Below are 21039 nucleotides of genomic sequence, written 5' to 3' on the forward strand. Positions count from 1 at the left end.
TGTGTGTGTGTGTGTGTGTGTGTGTACGCGCGCCCGTAATTTGGGGGGGGGATGGCATGTGTGCGTGTGTGTGTACGCGCGCCCGTGTGCGCGCTTCCCGTGGGCAAGGGAAGAGGTAAGGAGGAAGCGAGAACTACCAAGAACCCACGCCCAGGGAGCCGCCGCGCCTCTGCACCAGGGTTCGGGCGTCGTGCTCCAGCCACTTCCAGAACGCTCTCAGCCGCGGCTGCAGGCCCCGCCCCTTGCCGGGGTTTCCCCGCCACCCGCACTCATTTGCATGGCGCTTCCCCTCCCCCGCTGCCATTGGCTGGCGTTGCGCCCCGCCCACTGCTCCTCCACCACGGCAGGGTTCCGTCCCCGAGCCGCTCGGAGCTGCGGGCAGCGGGCGGACTGTTAAACCGCGGCGGCGGCCGGGGCGGGAGCGGGGCGCGCTCTGGAGACGAGTCAGCGGCGCCCCGGGTGGGGGGAGGCGGGCGGGCAGCTAGAGATCACCTCAGCAGCCCCCACCACGGCCGGACCGAAGGTGCGGCGGCGGAGGGGAGCCAGGGCGCCCCAGCAGGCGAGTGGCCGGCGTCTCAGCGGCGGGCTGAGGGGGGTGGGTCTCCTCTGCCGGGGACGGCGGCGGGCGGGGAGGGGAGAGCGGAAAAGACCGCCGGGTGGACTTGCGGGCCAGGCAGCCGAACGGCAGCCCCTTCGCCCCCCGAATCCTATGGGCTGTTGGACTCTGGGTCCCGGCACCGGATCGCGCTCTAGGGCAGGGGTCGGACGGCAGCCAAATTTAAACGGCTAAACCTAACAGCCTTGGCAGAAGCTGAGGGGAGGGGAGAAGAGAGGTGGAGGGAGGGGTGGGGGCGGACCTAGGCGTGGTCACGTGGAGTCAGGGGAGGGGCTTGGCAGGCCTCCCTTTTGTTTTGGCTGGCGCGTGCGCAGACGGCAGAACACGTGGCCTGCTGGGCCCGCCCCTTGTTTTAGCGGCCGCACCTCCTCGGGTGCGGTTGTGGTGTCTGCTGTTCTGGGGAATCTCTGAAGCGGAGGCGTGTGTGTTGGATGCGACCCTTGTTTTCTTTATTTTATACTTTATTTCAGGCAACGTTGTTTTGGTTTTCAGAATTATATGGGGTGGAGAGGAGTCTAGAGAATTAATAAGGAATGGTGTTTCTAAGTTTGTGTCTCTTCTTGGTGCTCTGAAGGGACCGACGCTGCAGGAAAATTTGAGGATATGTGGTGATTAGTAGCGAGAAATAGAAGGCTGTTTTCTGGTTATTAAAGAAAGGAAGAGGTTAGCTTTACATCCAAGAAGGGAGACACTGGGATGGACCTTCTTGTCTTTAACTTTGAAAGGATTAGTTTTTGGTTGGTTCCCTCCCGGCTCTGCTGCGCAGATCCACTCCACCCTTTACCTCGGATCAGCTGGGAGCCGCGGCGCTGGGGGCTGGGGGTGTTGGAGATTGATTTTTCTTTCTTTCTTTCTTTCTTTTTTTTTTTTTTTAACTGAGGGAAGCACATTCCTTTTTGATTCCCCAAACTTTAGTTAGCTGGTGAGAGTTAAAACCGTAACTTCTTTCGTCTTACTCAGTTGGCTTAACTTCGCGCTGAGTTTGATTCTGGAGGAATGTTTTTAAAATACAGGATGGGGCAGTTTTGTTACCAACTAAACCTTTGTGATATGTTTACCAATACTGCAGACAAAACTGACAGTGTTTTTGACTAGGAGAAAGTGGCTTTAAAAATAATTCACTTTTGGAGAAAAACCTGGTGTTCTGGAATGTGGAGTGCTTGAAAAAAAGGTTTAGCTTTGAGTGGTTTCTACTGTTTCCAATTCTCAACTGGCCGTTTCCTTGGGCAAGTCACAACCCCTCTTTTCTCAGTGTTTGTTTCGTCTTGTAAATAGTTTCATAATACTGTCCCTGCTTTAAGAGATTGTTATGAGAATTAAATACCTTGTGTTAGTAAAAGTAGTTGACAATTTTTACCAACACTGTAAAAATACAGAAATGGCTAAGTGACAGGGTTTATAGTAAAAGTCAGTAATTTTTAAAAAATAATCCAGCATACTGGAAGAGTATAAACTGAGTGAATCATGAAAATAGGATATATTTGAATATCTTCAAAATCTATTGTAGTGACTATTATCTTTGATTCTCCCTCAGTTTTCACCTATTTATTCAGATCAGTGTCAAGGTTGCCATCATTTATTTGTAGTTTTAATCTAGATAGATTATCATTACTTCTCTTCCCCAGCCCTTCTAGACTGTTTTTAGATGAAATTTTTCTTAATCCAGCCCAATTCTATCACATTTATTTTTACATTTATCTTTTGCGTGTATATCATATGTGCCTTTCAAATAACAATTGCTTATTTTCTTAAATAATCTTCTAAAAATAACTTGGAAAATAAAGATGAGTGCAAATGATACAGTTTGCATTTCTAAATATTTATGTGTATTTGTGAATTTTTCCTATAACAGGGTTCATGTGTTATTTTTTCATTTAATTCTACCTCATAAACGTTCCCATGTCATTAATCTTTGAAAAATTGTATTTGGCTGCTTAAAATTGTATCATGTAACTATATTTTAAATTTTTCCTATTGGCAGATGTTTGGGATGTTTTTGATGTTTTGCTAATATATAAATTTCATGACAGAATTGCCTTTTACATAAATCTTTGAGATTTTTTTTCCCTTTAGATTTGTAAAAGAAATTACTAGGTCAAAATCTAAAAGAAATTACTAGGTCAGAGTCTGGAATTGTGTGTGTGTTTAAGGCTCTTGAACATCACCAAACTACCTTTCAGAATGTTGTATGAATTTATACTCGTATATGAGCCAGCCTCACATTATGTCCTTATTCATCATCTAGTGTTAGTATTGAAAGAGAAAACCTTGCTTTAATTTGCATTAAAAATTTTCCACTTATGTATGTGATATATCTATTTTCTTAGTTTACTGTAAGCTGCTTCAAGGAGAAGAATATATTTCGTATTTGACATGTTGCAAATCCAAAGTGGGTGCTCAGTGAATACTTGCCAATTGGCTTATTAATATTTACCCTTTTGACCTCTGGAAGATCAGGAAATGCTGTCTTGCTTTTTTGTCTTACTCGGTTTACCAGTACATTGTTGGCAATATACCTTTATTGTTTTATTCATTACTTTGGGTACTTCTGCCTTCAGATAGGGGCCTCACTGATCTCACAGTTGTCTACTAAAATGTCCAGTGACTCCTCATGTTCAACTGCTGCATTATTGGAGAGTTTTACTCAGTTTTTTATGCCATTTGTCATGATAAACTATTCATTTCTTTTCTTCATTTATCTATCTAGTATGGAATTTCACTTACAGATTTCACTCTGATCATTCTAGTTTCACGTGTAGCCTTTTCTGTGTAATTTTTTTTAAAACCTGTCTAAAATTTGTTTGTTTTATTATTTACATTGTTCCTGACAGTCCACCTATTACTGCCTATAATATCTTTTACTGCCTTTAACTTAACCATGTAAACTTTGTATGTCATCTGTAATTTTCATTTTCATTTATTCAGTTATTTTCCTTTCATGTCCTTTTGTATTAGTCTGTACAGTTTTAGATTGTAAAAGAGGCAGAAAGCTTTTTTTGGGGGGGGTTTAGAATTGTGTTAAGGATTGTTTACCAGTTGGGTTTCACAGATTATAAACTTCAAGGAGTGGGGCTTGTTGCAAGAGAGTGACAGGTCATAGGGAATTTGCAACGTATTTACTGACTTTAAAGCATATCATCTTATACCTCTATCCTAAAAGTCCTGACTGCATTGTGGGACTAAAAGGGAACACTGTACATAAGGAGGACTGAATCGCCAGTACAATCTTACATTACTTTCTCTATATGCAATTTCAAAAGGCGAGGAAGGTGTGTCATTTCCACAAGATTTCTATTTGTTTTTCCTTTTAAATTTTGTCTTAAGAGAGATTTCAGTGAATTGGGCTCCATATTGTATGTAGGATAAATAACCAGCAAATGTTAATAAAAATGGTAATATTGTACGTGCCTGTGGACAGTCTATTATGAAAATCTGAAGACAATAGTGAAAGTCTTTAATACTTGGTAATGTTTAGGTTTTTGGAAGCACATTTTATTTCTGTATGGATGTGACAGTTCTCCAAGTATTCCAGAATTGAGAGGAAATGCATTCATTTATAATAATTGAGGTTTTGGTAATATGTGTAATGAGCTTTGTATTTATTATCTGGTTTCGGTCCTATAAGACCAAGAATTCTCAAGCATGTTTTTTGAAGTAATTTTTAAAAAAAATTTTTGTGTAGATCATTAATCAGTGTTTAACAACATGAAATTAAATTGGAGCAAATATAGTATACTTCAGATGTACATTTTTGGATCCAAGCAGATGTACACACACACAAAAACAACTGTTCATTTATATTCCTGTGAGTCATGCACTTATAACTGAATAGTAATAATTCTGCTTGAAGTATGATCTGTTTGATGTATTATGTGGCCACCCAAGTGGCTTTATCTTTAATTAAATTCCTTTAGTCTTCAAAGAGAATTCCTTTTTAGGGATAGTTTTCAAAGTGGAAGAAGTTCTTGCTGTAAACATTACTGAGTACAAAGTACTGAGCCAACTGTACCCTGGTCATGCCAATTACTGCAGTGTTTTCTGTTGTAAATTGAGAATGCCCATATTTAACAAAGAAATCTTGAAAACATGACACTTTGAAAATGAAAACATACACATTTGTATTTATACCTTCCATTAATTCCTATATATTTAAAGATTAATACTATACCAGTGTAAACTCTTCTCTCATTACTTCTATTGTTTTAATTAGATTTTTCCTTTGAGTTACAAATTAAAAATTTTGAGTCTTATATTTTAGTAATGTTTGGAAGAGCCTCTCATACTTTGCTAGGAGAATGTCTTTTTTTCTTATTCTTCCTCTGACTGTTATTCTAATGGATCAGATGTCTGAAACACATTTAAGTTGTAACTGTGGAAATAATTTAATATTTGTCCCTACTTCAGGTTTGTCCCCTCTCTCAAAATTCTGTTGGCCATTTTTATTGTCTAAAACTTAAGGATGTATCTGCCTTCATGATAATGTAGTTCCTAGTTTGTGTTACTGCATTTAAGAGAATTGGGATTATCCAGATTCCAGTTGAAAGAGTAAATTTAATATTCATGGTAGATTTGAATAGGCTATTTTCCATGGACTGTATGAAATATACCAACCCGTGCTAGAATATAAATCATAGTTACAATCTGGAGCAGTACTTTAGGGGGTGGAAAATCAGATTTGGCCTTTCATTTTTAATGTTAATTTTCAGGAGGAAGGGTGGTTCTTATCTAAATTATCTAGATTATCAGTGTCAATTCTGAAGATAGACTAGCTTAGCAAACTTTTGATTTTTTTTTTTTTTAGAATGTATGCCAAAAATTATTTGGTACATATGACTTACATATTGTAAAGACCTGATTTACGTGTCAGGATCAACTCAGTGATAATTGACATCATAATTATCTCACTATGTACATGCAGTTTTTGAGGGATGACATAATATTTCTGTATCTCATGATGTCTGCAGGCCCAATTTACATTTAATGCTAAATTCATAAATATGTATGATTCATAAAAAAAGATCATGTTACTAATGGAAACATTTTATACGCATCAGAGCAAAGCTCTTTCTTTGTGGTAACGTAACAACTGATTTCTTAATTCACAATGAGTGTATGTGTTGGATTAAATTGTAGACCAAAAATTAGAATTTATGATAAAGACTTTTTACTGAACCAGTTTGATTTATATAATAATGAAGTTTAATATGGACAAAAAGAAAGACAAAAAGTTTTGATTCTCTGTAGTTTTAAAATGTTTATTATTTAAAGGCATAAACCAGCTGGCCTGGCTGCAATTTTCTCTCTGGTTGGCATTTTTTTGTGAGACTTCTAAGATCTGGACTGTTCACTGCAGGGTTATTTACTTGGTGGATTATCTGTAAAAGATTTATAACAGATTAGTTTTTGGTTTTGTTTTTTGCCACTCTCAAAATTTCTGGGCTGAGTATGTGCTAAAGAATTTTTTCATTAATTAATTAAAACTGGAATGTAAGTTGAAAACTTTGTTGTAAAACATAGAAGTGAAATTCATGCTCAGGAAATATAGTTGATTTTTGGATTATCAAGAACATTTGCTTCTTGACAGATAATTAGGATAATCTGACTAATTCCTTTCTTTGTAAGGGTACTGATATGGTTGGTTTCTTAGCTTGCAGATCCTGTTAGCTTAATATTTCAGCTCTGTATTTGTGGCCAAAAAGAGTTTTTTTCCTCAGTTTGATCCATTACAGGTTTTTTGAAGTCCTATATACTAAACTCTTAGTAGAAGAGGGACTTGTTTAGCTGTGTATCTTAGGTGTATATGAAATAAATGGTGCCTGGAATAAATAGAGTACAGTATTTTAGTAGCAAGAAAGAATTTGTTAGATTTAGCTAAGATCCAAATACTTTTGTACCACACAATTATGGGCATGATTAGAAACTGAATAATTGGAAATCAGAATAATTAGAAACTAAATATTCATAAGAAGATCAAACTGCTTCTTTGAAAGCTTTTTAAGTATTTGTCTTTTCTGTATTTTTGAACATTTTGAAATATTATAGGTGCCTAAAAATACTAAACAGTATGTTTGGCTAAGAACTTTGGGGACTAATATTTTAGTTAATGGTTGATTCCTGTTTATTAGGGGGACTATATACTTTATACTTTGTACTGCCCAGTACAGTAGTCCTTAACCACATACGACTATCAAACACTTGAAATGTGGCTAGTTGAAATTGAGTTAGTTAAATGTAAAAAACATTGGATTTTGTGACTTAGCACACATACAAAACATAAAATATCTCATCAAGATGTTGTATTGATTACAGATTGAAATAATATTTTAATAAATTAAAATTAATTTTATGTTCCTTTTTTACTTTTAAAATATGTCTAGTAGCAGATATAAAATTAAATATGTAACTCACATCATATTTCTGTTGGACAGCAGTGTTCTATACTAATACTTCCTAACCTTAAGACTCCTTTCATAATAAAGTATCTCATGAACCTCCTTTCTAGACATTTTAAAATATAGTTGGCACTTGAACAATGTGGGGGTTAGGTGTGCTGACCCTTCATGCGGTTGAAAATCTACGTATAACATTTGACTCCCCACAAAACTCAGCTACTAATAGCCTACTGTTGACTGGAAGCCTTACCTATAATACAGCTGATTAACATATTTTGTATGTGTATTATATACTCTATTCTTACAATAAAATAAGCTAGAGAAAAGAATGTGATTGAATCATTAAAAAATGTGTTTACAGTATTGTATTTATTGAAAAAAAATTCTACATATAAGTGACCTGCATAATTCAAACCCATGTTTTTTAAGGGTCAAGTATAATTTTATTATTTTTGATGCTATTTATTGAAGAAGTATTTGCTAAGGGCCTGCTTGCTATGTGCCAAACAGTGTTCTAGGATACAGCACTGAGTGAAAACATTCAAACCCTGCCTTCATGTGGCTTTTGTTTTAAATGAACCACTGTATTAAAATTGTATTACATAAATTTGTTGTAAGTATGCTAGCATGTAATACAATTTTAATACAGTGGTTCCTTTATCCAGTGATATAAATTGCTATTTAATTTACTTTTGGCATTTGTCTTGTTGATGTTCTCTGACCTTTCTGGATATGTGGTTTGATGTCTGACATTAAAGAAATTCTCCGTTGTTTCTACTTCATGTATTTCTTCTTTTTTTGTCTTCAGCTTCTGGTATTCCCATTAAATGTAAACACATTTTGTAGTTGTCCCACACTTCTTCGATATTCTATTCTGGCTTTTTGTTTGTTTGTTTTTGTCTTTTTCTCTTTGCTTTTTAGTTTTGGAAATTTCTGTTGACATGCCCTCAAGCTCAGAGATTCCCTTCTAAGCTGTGTCCAGTTTCCCAATGAGTCCATCAAAGGCATTCTCATTTTTGTTACGGTGTTATTGATCTCTAGCTAATTCCTTGTTTGATTCTTAGAATTTCCATCTCTTTGTTTATATTATGTATCCTTGCATGTTGTGTACTTTTTCCACTAGAGGCCTCAGCAAATTAATCAAACTTGTTTAAGTTCTTTTAAATTTTCAGTTTCACGATTCCAACATTCCTGCCATATCTGAGTCTGATTCTGATGCTTGATCTGTCTCTTCAATCTGTGTTTTTTACCTTTTTGTATGCCTTATAATTTCTTGTTGAAAAAGATGAAATGATGTCCTGGGTAAAATGAACTCCAGTAAATAGGCCTTTAGTAAGATGTTGGAGAAGCATATTTTAGAGAGAGAGAGGATGAGTTGGGGAAGAGGAAGAGGGATAGAATCCCAAACAAATTCCTGGCTGAGTGTGGAGTTGACATGGGCCTCAGTCTCAATATCCTGAAATCATGAGATCATCATCTGAGCTGAAATCAAGAGTCAGATGCTTAACTGACTGAGCCACCCAGGTGTCTTCTTGGGGAAGCATTCTGTAGTCTGATTATTAGGCCTGTGTTTTAGGAAGCCTGTGCCCCTGGGCTGTGAACTGCACAAATGCTTCTTAGTTTTTTTCCTTTTTTATGTAGGACAGGATGGCTAGGTGGGGCTGGGGTTGGCCATACTTTTAATTTACTTTTAACTAAGAAAAATCAAGGCTTTTCAACAGATTGCTTAGAGAGTAATATATCCTGTGTCACTTTGTTATCCTTATTTTATTTGACTTCACTGTAGCATTTGATAGAGCTGCCCCTGTTTTCTTAATGTACTTTTAAATACTTTGCGATCTCAATTGCCATATACTCTGGAATTTCCTTCTCCTCACTGACTGGTCTTTTAGGGCTGTTATTCTTTGGTAGCTCTTCCTCCTTTACCTCTCCCCAAATGTGAATGAACCCCAAGCCTTGATAGTGGGCTCCTTTCCCTTCTTTACCTGTACTCTCTCCCTAGATAAACTCTTCTGGCCCTTTGGCTTTAAACACTATAAACAGTGACTCCCAAAAATGAATCTCTCTGAATTCTTGCTTGAACTCTAGACTTGTTTATCTGACTGCTTCCACTTGGATGGTTAATAGGTACTTCAAAGTCAGCATATCCCAAACAGAACTTTTTATTTTTCTCCCTCAACCTTCTATCTCCTCGTTTGCTCCGTTTCAGAAAATAGCATCACTGACTACTCAGTTGCTCAGCCCAAAAATCTAAGAGTCATAGGTAATTGCTTCCTTTACCTTAGGCCCCATAAAATCTTGGTTGTCAAAAGTTTTGTCAATTCTACCTTGAAATGTATCTTAGATTCATCCATTTTCATTTCTACTACTACTACCTCACCAGTCCCAAGGCACTGGTACTATCTCTTGTTTAGATTACTTCAAGCAGCTTTTTAATTGGTCTCCCTGCTTGTTTTCTTGGAAAACATTTCCATTCTTTCTCCTAAAGAAACCTTTTCTTGATAGAACAGCTAGAGTGGTTTTTTAAAAATATAAATGTAAATTAGATCATGTTACTACCGTATCCAAATACCTTTAGTGGTTTTCCTTTGACTTACATAAAATGTCTTGGCAAACCATTTGTCTCTCTGATCTTATTTCCTCTTACTTTGTCTCTCTGGCTCATTATATCCTAGGTATATTTGTTTTTTTTTTTTTTTTTCACAAACACACCAAAATTATTCCTGCTTTAAAACATTTTGTTAGTTGGCTTTTTTCCTTGGAAGGCTCTTAACCCCCAAATCTTGGTTGGTTTATTGCTGTCATTTCAGCTCTCAGAGCAGATGTCACCAACACCAGGGCCTTCATTCATCTACAAATCTAAAGTAACTCCTGTCCCAATGTTGACATGCTATATCACTCTTTAGTTTTTTATAAGAACACTAGGGAACCCTTTTTAGTTGGTTGTTTTTTTGTTTTTTGTTGTTTTTTTTTTTTTGTCTGTTTACTATATAGCTAGCTACCATTTGCTAGCATGTAAGCTCTTTAAGAATAGAAACTTTATCTTTCATGTTCACTGTCATCTTTCTAGTAACTGAAATGGTGTTTGTTACATTTGCTCAGTTAATATGTATTAACTGAATTGCTGAATGTTCAGTTTTATACTGAATATATTAAATGGAGGTTAAAAATCTAGCTTCTGTCAGAAATAGACAAAACTGTATTTATGACTCAAGGTTGGCCATTTCTTCATTTTCTGCTTTTTGAAAGTCAGTTTTTCTATTTCTTTTTTTAAACTTTATTTTGGTAATTTTGGAAAGTTTTTGTTTTGTTTTTAAAAAATGAAATAAGTTTTCAGCTGCCATTCACAAGCACTTCTCTGTAAATAACTTGTGGTGTGGATAGTTTTTATACTCAAATGAAAACCAGATGACTTGACTTGTAGCTAGATACTCTTACTGTCTTATTTTTTTTTTAATTGGCTTCTGAAATACTGGAGACACCTTTAAGTGCTGTAAAACAATTGTGATCGTGTGGAATGCACTTTATAGAACTAATGGAACTAATTTTTTAATGTGTTGACATTTTTTGTATTTGGTATTTGTAACCCTTTAAAATTTTTTAAGCCATTTTTTTTCCTTAAAAAGGAAAAAAGCAACCATCATTAAATCTCTGTATAACAAACATTAGAAATAGATATCATTCCAAAATCGTTGCAAGAAAATTACAGTTTTTTACAGTCCACATCAACACGTCCTATAATAGGTACTCCCAAGGGGAAAAAAGCTACAATATGTTGAACCTTTGACTGCTGCCATAGTCTGAAAACTCAAGAACATGGACTTTTGAGGTAAATCAACATCAGTCACTATTGAGGTGAATTTGCAGAATTCATTATTTTATGCTTTAAATCAGTATTCCTTATGCATTCTGCCTCTAACCAGTTGTCTGTTATGCATAACAATGAAATAGTTAGTGATGAAAAGTAATTACAGTTTAAAACTGTGTAACGGTTGAAGCCATCACTTAAGCTAACCTGAATGTAAACTCATTATCTTTCCAGGAGTGTGCAGATTTGGTTTCTACTAACTTGAACATATATATTCTACATAATTAGTTTCTTATGTTTAGTATTTAATTTTGAGGAAGTCTAGTTAATCAATTTTATGAATAATGTTTTTGATGTCCTATCTAAAAAAATCTTTTGTCTAGCCCAGTATCATAAAGATTTTTTTCTATATATGTTTTAGAAGTTTTGTGATTTTAAGTTTAACTTTTAGGTTTATGATCCGTTCTGATGTGACCCTTTTTATATAAGGCATATCCTATGAGGTATGGGTTAAGTTTCAGTGTTTTGAAAATGGATGTCTTATTGTATTCCAGAGCCATTTGTTTAAAATTAGTCTTTTTACACTGAATTGCCATTATATCTTTGTCAAAAATCAGTTGACCATATGTGTGCTGTTTTGTTTCAGAGCTCTCTATTCTTTCTATTGATTTTGTGTTCATTCTTTTGTCAGGGCCACATTTATTTTGACTAAGTAGATAGGTAGTTTCAGCTTTGTTCTTTTTCATGTTTTGGTTTCTAGTTCCTTGCCTTTTCCATATGAAATTTTTTTTTAAGATTTTATTTATTTATTTGTCAGAGAGAGAGTGAGCACAAGCAGGGGGAGTGGCAGGCAGAGGGAGACGCAGGCTCCATGTTGAACAAGGAGCCCAATGTAGGACTCTATCCCAGGACCCTGGGATTATGACCGAGCCAAAAGCAGACGCTGAACTGGCTGAACCACCCAGGTATCCCTCCACATGAATTTTTTTTTTTTTTAAGATTTTATTTATTTATTTGACAGACAGATCACAAGTAGGTAGGGAGAGAAGGGAGGAAGCAGGCTCCCTGCTGAGCAGAGAGCCCGATGTGGGGATGTGGGGCTCGATCCCAGGACGCTGGGATCATGACCTGAGCCGAAGGCAGCGGCTTTAACCCATTGAGCCACCCAGGCGCCCCGTCCACATGAATTTTTGAATCAGCTTGTTGATATTAGCAAAAAATTCTGCAAAGATTTTGATTGGGATTGCGTTGAATCTATAGATCAGTTTTTAAAGAAGAATTAACATTGTAACAATATTCAATCATTTAATCGATGAACACAGCCTATCACTCCATTTAGGGTGTTCCCTGTCACCCAAGTGTCCCTATTTTCTTTTTTAATTGTTTAATATGGTGAATATCAATTATTATTTATTTATTTTAAGAGGGAGTGAGCAAGTGCGAGTGAGGAGTGGGAAAGAAGGGCAGAGGGAGAGGGAGAGAGAATCTTAGGCAGGCTCCACTGTTAGCGCATAGCCAGATGTGGTGCTCTATCTCACAACACTGAGATGATAACCTGAACCAAAATCAGTTGCTTAACCAACTGAGCCACCGATGGACCCCCAGTGATTGGTTTTTTAAAATAATACTGAGCCACAGTCAGATTGAGTGGCTGAGTCTTGATTTTGGCTCAGGTCATGATCTCAAGGTCCTGGAATCTGGTCCCCTGTTGGGCTCTGTGCTCAGTGGAGAGTCTACGTCAGGATTCTCTCTCCTCCTGCCCTTCCCCCTGCTCGTTCACTTTCTGTCTAAAATAAATCTTAAAAAAAAAAAAAAAAGATAATAAAGGATGTCTCAATTGTTAAGCATCTGCCTTCAGTCCAGGTCATGATCCTAGTGTCCTGGGATCAACCCGCATTAGGCTCTCTGCTCAGTAGGGAGTCTGCTTCTTCCTCTCCAGCTCCCCCGTGCTTGCGTTCCATCTTTCACTCTCTCTCTGTCAAATAAATAAATAAAATATTAAAAAAAATACTGAGCCAGTATGTACTAAAGGAAAACCACATTTGGTGGTGACACATTATTTTTATATATTGCTTTGCTTATAATATTTATTTTAAAAATAATAATTGAAATAGGTGTTATGATTTGTTACTACTTAAATCTTGGAACACATTTCAAAATCGTGACTCACTTGTTTGTTTATTAATTCAATCAGCAAATAGCTGGCAGTTGTATACCAGGCGTTGTTTTAAGTGCTGGCAGTTGGAACCTTGACCAAAATCTTGGTCTGCCCTTAAAATAAATTCCTCACTAGAATGTAACAAAATATCAGATCATGGCTATCAGGAACAATAAGCGTTATAAGGGAATGGAGTGTCATGAATTGAGTGGCTAAAGCTATTTTACATATATTAGTCAAGCCAAGATTCTGATGAGGGGATTGTAGAGCAGAAATATGAATGAATTGAGGGAGCCAGCTGTATTATCTATGGAAAATTGTTCCAGGCTGAGAGAATTGCAAGTACAAAGACCCTGAGGCAGGGACTATCTGGTGTGTTTCAAGAATAGCACAGAGGCCCGTGTTGCTGGAGTGTAGTAATCCATGAAGAGAGATGTCGAGTATGAAGTAATCAGGGACCTGATAACATAGAACTTTATAGGCCATGGAAAGGGCGACTTTGGATTTTATTCTGAACATAATGGTAAACACTTACTTATTCACCAGATATTTACTGAGCATCTGCCATATGTCAGATACTTTTTCACGTTGATGGTCCTTGGAGTTATTGTGTGTTCAGTTCTAGACCACCAAAACAAAGCAAATATTGCAATAAAGTAAGTCAAATGAATTTTTTGCTTCCCAGTGCGTGTAAAAGTTATGTTTATACTATACTGTGGTCTATTAAGTATGCAATAGCATTATGTCTGAAAAAACAAAATACACTTGACTTTTGAACAATATAGGTTTGAACCCTCTGGGTCCACTTATACACCAATTTTTTTTTCCAATAAATATAATGCTGTAAATGTATTTTATCATATGATTTTTGTAACATTTTCTTTCCTTTAGTTTTAATGTAATAATACACTATGTAATACATATAACATAAAATATATGTTATTTGACTGTTCATATAATTGGTAAGGCTTCTAGTAGTTAAGTTTTGGAGGAGTTAGAGTTATACATGGATTTTCAACTGTGTTCGTTGTTGGCATCTCTAATCCCTGCATTGTTGAAGGGTCAGCTGTACATAACCTTAATTAAAAAATAGTTTGTTAAAAAAAAAAAATAGTTTGTTGCTAAAAACTTTAACTGTCATCTGAGCTTTTGGTGAGTCATAATCACTAATCAAGACCACTATTACAAATATAATAATGATGAAAAAGTTTGAAATATTGTGAGAATTACAAAAATGTGACACAGAGACATGAAGTGAACATATGCTGTTGGAAAAACAGCACTGATAGACTTGCTTGATGCAGGGTTGCCAGAAACATTTAATTTGTAAAAAACCAAAACCAAACAAAAAACCCCCACTATCTGCAAAGTGCAATAGAGTGAAGTGCAATAAAATGAGGGATGCATATAGTAGTTAACAAAACAGTCAAAAATCCAAGCCTTTATAGATCTTTAGAAACGTTAATGTTAAGTGTAGTGTATGTAATACGGAGGAAGTCAGAAATGGTAGAGTTTAGAGTAATTAGTTAGCATACTTTGTTATATGTAATGATCACATATTTCAATAATTTTTAAAATTAGGATAGTGCACTATGTTTAATGATAAAACTAAACATTAAATGGGATTTATTTCAGGGATACAAGGGTGATTCAATATTTGAAAATCAATCACCATGATATATCACATAAAATAAAGACTATATGAACATAATTTAATCTCTTATTTATAGGAGACATCAGAATTCATGAGTTTCTTTTGGTTGTAATGTAGAAAGACTTTCAGGCTGAAAGTTTTATAAGGATACACTTGGGAATATAATATAGAGGAACTTCAGGGTATCCTAGTACTGGAACTAGAATGGATGGGCTTTCCAGAGACTAGAACCCAAAAGTCTTCATATCTAAGTGTATTAGTTATCTATTGCAATGTAAAAAATGGGCCCCCAATTTAATATCTTTATTTCACAGCTTCTGTGGGTCAGGAATCTAAGCATGGCTTAGCTGGGTGCTTCTGGCTCAGGACTTCACACAAGGCTACAGTGTGTTGGCTGGGGCTTCTGTCATCTGAAGGCTTGACTGGGGAAGTCAAGCTTTGACTTGACTGCTTGACTGCTTCTCACTTTACTTGCTTAACTTTTGTCAGGCTTTAGGTAGTTGCTGACTGTTGGCCAGAGACAGGAGTTCTTTGCTATGTGGGTCTTCCAGCTCACAGTATGGCAGCTGGCATCCCAGAGTGAGAGAGGGTGACAAGATGGAAGCCACAGCCTCTTTGTAACCTAATCTCAGAAGTGATATCCCATCACCTTTCCTGCATTCTGTTTGCTAGAAGCAAGTTAGCAAATCCAGTCCATACTCAGGAGGAAAGGATTACACAAGGGCATGAATACCAGGATATGGGGATTATTAAGATCATTTTAGAAACTGCCTATCATACCAAGTAAGCCCTAGAGATCTCACCAGAGTTTTTTTTGTGTGTTTTATTCTAGTTCTCTACCATAAATGCCACTAAGCCAGTGTAATTGTACATATTTTTTGCCTACCAATTATAGTTCTTGATTAATATTTATTTATGCCTCTTATTTTTAGTTTTCCCTTAAATTTAGTTTATCCAGGGCTAAGATGAACTCTGCTGGCTTATGATATTTTACCTTTTGCCCCTGCTGTTATCCACTTTGAGTATGTCCCTAAAGGCTTGTTCAGATTTTTGGTAGAGAGAAGGTGGGTAGGGAGGGGATAGAGTATAGTGTCTTTTAAATATGCCTACCTCATCTGTGATTAACACAGTTTTCCTTAGGAAGCAGTATAAATGTATAAATACTATTATAGATGTTTATTGAGTAGAAAATAATAGAGTATTTCTCATAAAGTTAGAAAATTTTGAGATATACAGATTTTGGGGAGAGAATTATACAGAAATCTCTACTTCGTTTTTTGAGTATAAAAAAGGCAAACATCTCTATATTTTTAAGTCAGTTCTATGCCCATCATGGGGCTTGAGCTCATGACCTTGAGATCAAGAGTTGCATGCTTTACTGATTGAGCTAGCCAGGTACCCCCAAACATTTATATTTTTATCACACAGAATTAATAACCATTAACATTTGTTCATTTTGCATTTAAGTCTTTTTCACCCAGGTAATAAAGTTTGTAGTTGAACTCAGCTTCTCTTAAACCACCACCCTTTGTTCTGTTTTATGGAACTTACCTGATGTGCAACTACTGTTACAGATTTGGTGGGTGTTTTTCTGGTTCATATTTTTTTTTTTTTTTTATTTGACAGAGAGATAGATCACAAGTAGGCAAAGAGGCAGGCAGAGAGAGAGGGGGAAGCAGGCCCCCAGCTGAGCAGAGAGCCTGATGTGGGGCTTGATTCTAGGACCCTGAGATCGCAACCTGAGCCAAAGGCAGAGGCTTAACCCACTGAGCCGCCCAGGTACCCCTGGTTCATTTTTTATTCCTGTAAACCCATAAACACACGCACATATATGTGGTGTGGTCTTGTGTTTGTATTTTTTTTTTTTCCGAATCAATAGAGGTTTTATTGAATCTTTGAAATAACCACAAATAAGTCTGAAAAATCATCCAGTGTACTGCTGTTTCTGTAGCTGGACAACTAGATCTTACTCTTCAGCCTGCTAAATTGTTCCTTTTTGAGAAGCATGGAAAACATCCCAAAATTTTCTGATATCTTTGTTTTTAACTGTTGTGGCTTGCTGAATCAAAACAGCTGAGTTTGATACAAGTTCGGTGTTACTTCAAGAATTAACTCATCTTTCTGGACTTGAGATACTGAACAAGCAACACTTGGCCTCATCCAAACTCTGAGGATATATTTTTCACCCAAGAAATTTTGAGTTTCAACAGGAGAACCATTCTTTTGAATAGCAATGTTGATGGGGAAGTGGGCATACACAGACCTAATCTTGTGATAGAAGTTCAGTGTAATGCCTTTGCTCATGTTCTGTACATGACTGTAGATAGTGTGAACAGTTGCCAGTTCTCTTCTGTTTCCCCACTATTTGTCATCTTGGAACCTCTTCTTTATCTTTCCAAGGAGATTGAGGGTTTTTTATTTATTTATTTATTTTTTAAAATTAGAATGAGCAGTGGGGAGGGACAGAGAGAGAGGGAAAGAGAGAAACAGACTCCCCGCTGAGGGGGGAGCCCTATGTGGGGCTCGTTGCCAGGACCTGGAGATCATGACCTGAGCCAAAGGCAGGCACTTAACCAGTTGAGCCACCCAGGTGCCCTGAGATTGAGTTCTGTATTGATGCTCTGGGACCCTTCACAATAACAGTGTGTCCCTTCAGAGCAATGTTGACATTTTCTGGAATGTTGACAGTCTGATGGCTGAGAATGGTCTTTATTCTCACAGTAGATGGAGCAAAGAGAGCTTGTATTTGTATTTTATTCATTTGGTAGCATACCATACTATTAAAAAAAAACTTTATATTCTTTTTGAGGTTTGTCCATATTTGTATGTATATATAGAGTTAGGTCATTCTTTTTAGCTGCTGGGTAGTATTCCGTCATGTTTTGTTATTATCCATTCTCTTACTATTAGATATGTAGGTTGCTTTGAAAGAATAGTTTGCTGTTACCAAGAGTGCTTGCTATCTTATGCACCTATGACAAATACATTTTCTTTTCTTTTTTTTAAGATTTTATTTATTTATTTATTTGACAGAGAGAGTGAACACAAGCAGAGGGGATGGGAGAGGAAGAAGTGGACTTCCTGCTGAGCAGGGAGCCCGATGCGGGGCTTGATCCCAGGACTTGACATTATGACCTGAGCCGAAGGCAGATGCTTAACGACTGAGCCACCCAGGCACCCTGACAAATACATTTTCTACATTATTGTCAAATTGCTGAATCAACTTATAGTCCAAATAGAAATCTTACTGCATTGTCATAAGTGGTATTTCAGACTTAGAACATGATTTTCTTTTTAAGTTGTATTTGAGAGAAGAGAGAGCGACAAAGTATGAGTGGGGTGGAGGGGCGGAGGGAGAGGGAGAAGCAGACTCCCCATTGAGCAGGGAGCCCAATGCAGGGCTCTGTCCCAGGACCCCCAGCTCTGTGACCTAGGTTGAAGGCAAATGCTTAGCCAACTGAGCCCCTAAAACATTGTTTTCAATTTAGTGATTGGAAAACTAGTCTCTTACTTTATTAATCTATAATTCCTTCATTACTAATAAGATTGAGTATACGTTAATGATCTTTTGGATGTCCTCTGTGAAGTGCCTGACCAGTTTGCTCATTTGTAGGAGTTCTTTATGTATCCTGGTATGAATTCTTATGAATTCTGGTATGAATTCTTTTTTATTATATATATTGCCAAAGTCTTCTTTCTATAACTTGCTTTTAACACTGTGTATTTTTCCTTTCTAACTGCATTGAAGCCTTTGTAACTTTTTTCTCTTTTATCATTCTTGCTAGTCTTTGTAAGCAATCCTCTTTTGGTTTTGTGTTTTCACATAAAAATGAAGGTTATAGAGTTACAATTAGCACCTGGGGACATACAGAATGGGAGTATGGGCATTAAATGACTATTAATTGTCATGTGTTGAAACAAAAATTATGGAGTATCATTCGAGAGTATCTTACAAAACTCATAATTATTAATGGTATAAATTTTTTTTTCACTATTTAGCCTTCATAATTTTCAGTGGTAGAAGGTTAGCTTTTTCAGTGAATCAGACTGTATGGCTTTACGCTTTTTCTTTTGATAAAATATAATGAAGTTTGTTTAATTATGGGATAAATTTTTAGCAGTCATTTGTTATAGTCCCCACTATTTTCCAGGCAGGAGTAACAGCTTTTATAAGGATAACTTACGCTTATCTGTTTGTGAAAAGGGAAAAAAATTATTGCAGATATTTTTCATGAAAAATTTTTTTGCATTGAAGATTTAGCAGGTTTTTGTGATATTATTTTTAACAGTTGTGAAATTATACTTTTTTGCTTGTGGTTCAGTTACTTACATCTTTTTACATTATTTAACTTATTTTAGTTAATATTTATACTGTTCAGATTGTGAAATTTGAGAAATGGAGGTTTTGAGCAGCTTTTATTTTATAAAGATAAGTAGTTCTTACTTGGCTGAAGGTATGGGATTGAGTCACATTTTCAAATATTTGAATTTCCAGATTTCAGGTTGGAATTTTTTATTTTACTTTTCACTAAACATTATCCAGGAAAAAAAAAGAGAAAAAGGAATCTTGAAATACAATCGCAATACATCCACAAGTATTTGTCTAATACTTATTGTTCTAGGTAGTTTGTGTACACTCTTAACTGGAGTTTTTGGTATTGGTCCCACAGTCAGAGTGAAGAATAGTTTAGTCTTTGTTGAATTCCTTGTGAATTAGGAAAGAACATAGATATTGTTAGGAGTTGGGAAATAAAGGAGGAGTTTGGTTCCATTCACATTTTAATCAGAAACATTGAAAATGTTGCCCTTGGTAAAAGTGTAAGCATAAACCTTTTTTCTAGATATTTGATCATTTATTTTTACCTTATTTTAGGTTTCCAGTAATTATCTGCAGGATTCGCCATGACCCCAGCTCTGAGGGAGGCAGCAACAAAGGGTATCTGCTTTTCATCTATATCAAGTACCATGGAGTCTGACAAGATGCTATGCATGGAAAGTGCAAGAACTGTAGATGAAAAGCTCAAGGGAGACACTTTGTCTCAGATGCTGGGATTTCCAACTCCTGAACCTACTCTTAACACTAACTTTGTGAATTTAAAACATTTTGGCTCCTCTCAATCTTCAAAACATTATCAGACCGTTCTTTTAATGAGTTCTAATTCTGCATTAAATAAATACAGTGAGAGTTGCAAACAAAGGAAATTAGGGGAACCCAGCTGCAATAAGCTGAAAAACATACTGTGTAATGGCAGCAACATTCAGCTTAGTAAAATCTGTCATTCTCATTCTGAAGAGTTCATCAAAAAGGAACTTCTGTCAGATACCACAAGCCAGTGCATGACAGATGTACAAATTATTTTGGATTCAAATATAACCAAAGACACTAATGTAGATAAAGTACAACTGCAAAACTGCAAATGGTACCAAAAGAGTGCACTTTTGGATAAAGTTACTGATGCTGAAATTAAAAAGGGTTTATTGCACTGTGCTCAAAAGAAAATTGGGCCTGGCCACTCCAATGTGCCTATTAGTCTCTCAGTTGCTGAAAAAGAGGAGGAAGTGAACGCTCGTTTACTTCATTGTGTAAGTAAACAGAAAATTTTACTTAGCCAGGCTAGAAGAACTCAGAAACATTTGCAGATGCTTCTGGCAAAGCATGTTGTTAAGCACTATGGTCAACAAATGAGATTTTCTCTGAAACATCAACTCCCCCAAATGAAGATCTTTCATGAACCTACCACAGTTTTGGATAGCAGTTTACCTAATTGCACTGAAATTAATCCAGAAGTCAACATGTTGACTGCAGAGAATAAGTTGTGGAGGGATACGAAAAATGGCTTTGCACGGTGTACAGCTGCAGAAATCCAAAGATTTGCACTGTCTGCTACAGGGCTGTTGTCTCATGTTGAAGAAGGTCTGGATTCTGATGCAACTGATAGCAGCTCTGATGACGATTTGGATGAGTATACCATTAGAAAAAATGTGGCCGTGTAAGTGCAAGATTATTATTAGACCTTTTACTGTTCTGTGTATAGCAGCAGTTTTGTCTTGATTCATGATACATGAAAAGGAAATAGATTTTCTAAAATTTTAATGCCATAATCTTTAAGGTATAAAACTTTGGTGAATTTTAAAAATATTTTGTAAAGCTACTGTGTGTGAATATATATACATAATATTTAAAAATAAGTTATCCAACTGTCCTATCTAGGAAAAAACCGTATAGCGATAATGAAAAACCATATAGGGGTGATAATACTACTTTAGTTAGAAGTAAGCATTTTCCCATTCTTGAACAGAATAGGCTATAGACAAGGCTTAAGATTTTTAGCCAATATGTGTAACCAAAATGCAAAAAATTTAGTCTGCACATTGGGGAGCCCATATTGGCTTTAGGCTTTAGAAGTTATC

The 21039-nt window shown here is 36.5% G+C and overlaps 1 protein-coding gene and 1 pseudogene across 2 annotated transcripts in view; one reads left to right on the forward strand and one right to left on the reverse strand.

Annotated features, from left to right (window-relative positions):
* The first annotated feature begins 359 nt into the window (after positions 1-359).
* The window catches only part of KANSL1L (KAT8 regulatory NSL complex subunit 1 like), a 140995-nt gene continuing 120315 nt past the window's right edge, over positions 360-21039 (forward strand). Inside the window, exons 1-2 of the mRNA XM_080799291.1 lie at positions 360-559; positions 19502-20618. Coding sequence (XP_080655417.1) covers positions 19531-20618 — 1088 coding nt within the window. The 5' untranslated portion in view covers positions 360-559; positions 19502-19530. The remainder of the gene's footprint in view (positions 560-19501; positions 20619-21039) is intronic.
* Positions 16610-19532, reverse strand: LOC308340315 (large ribosomal subunit protein uL6-like; annotated as a pseudogene). The gene is made up of 3 exons: positions 19492-19532; positions 17215-17405; positions 16610-17045 (listed from the first exon to the last, which is right to left on the reverse strand). The product of its transcript is annotated as a large ribosomal subunit protein uL6-like (transcript).

This window comes from Martes martes (assembly GCF_963455335.1).
Source record: "Martes martes genome assembly, chromosome: 3".
Lineage (NCBI taxonomy): Eukaryota > Metazoa > Chordata > Mammalia > Carnivora > Mustelidae > Martes > Martes martes.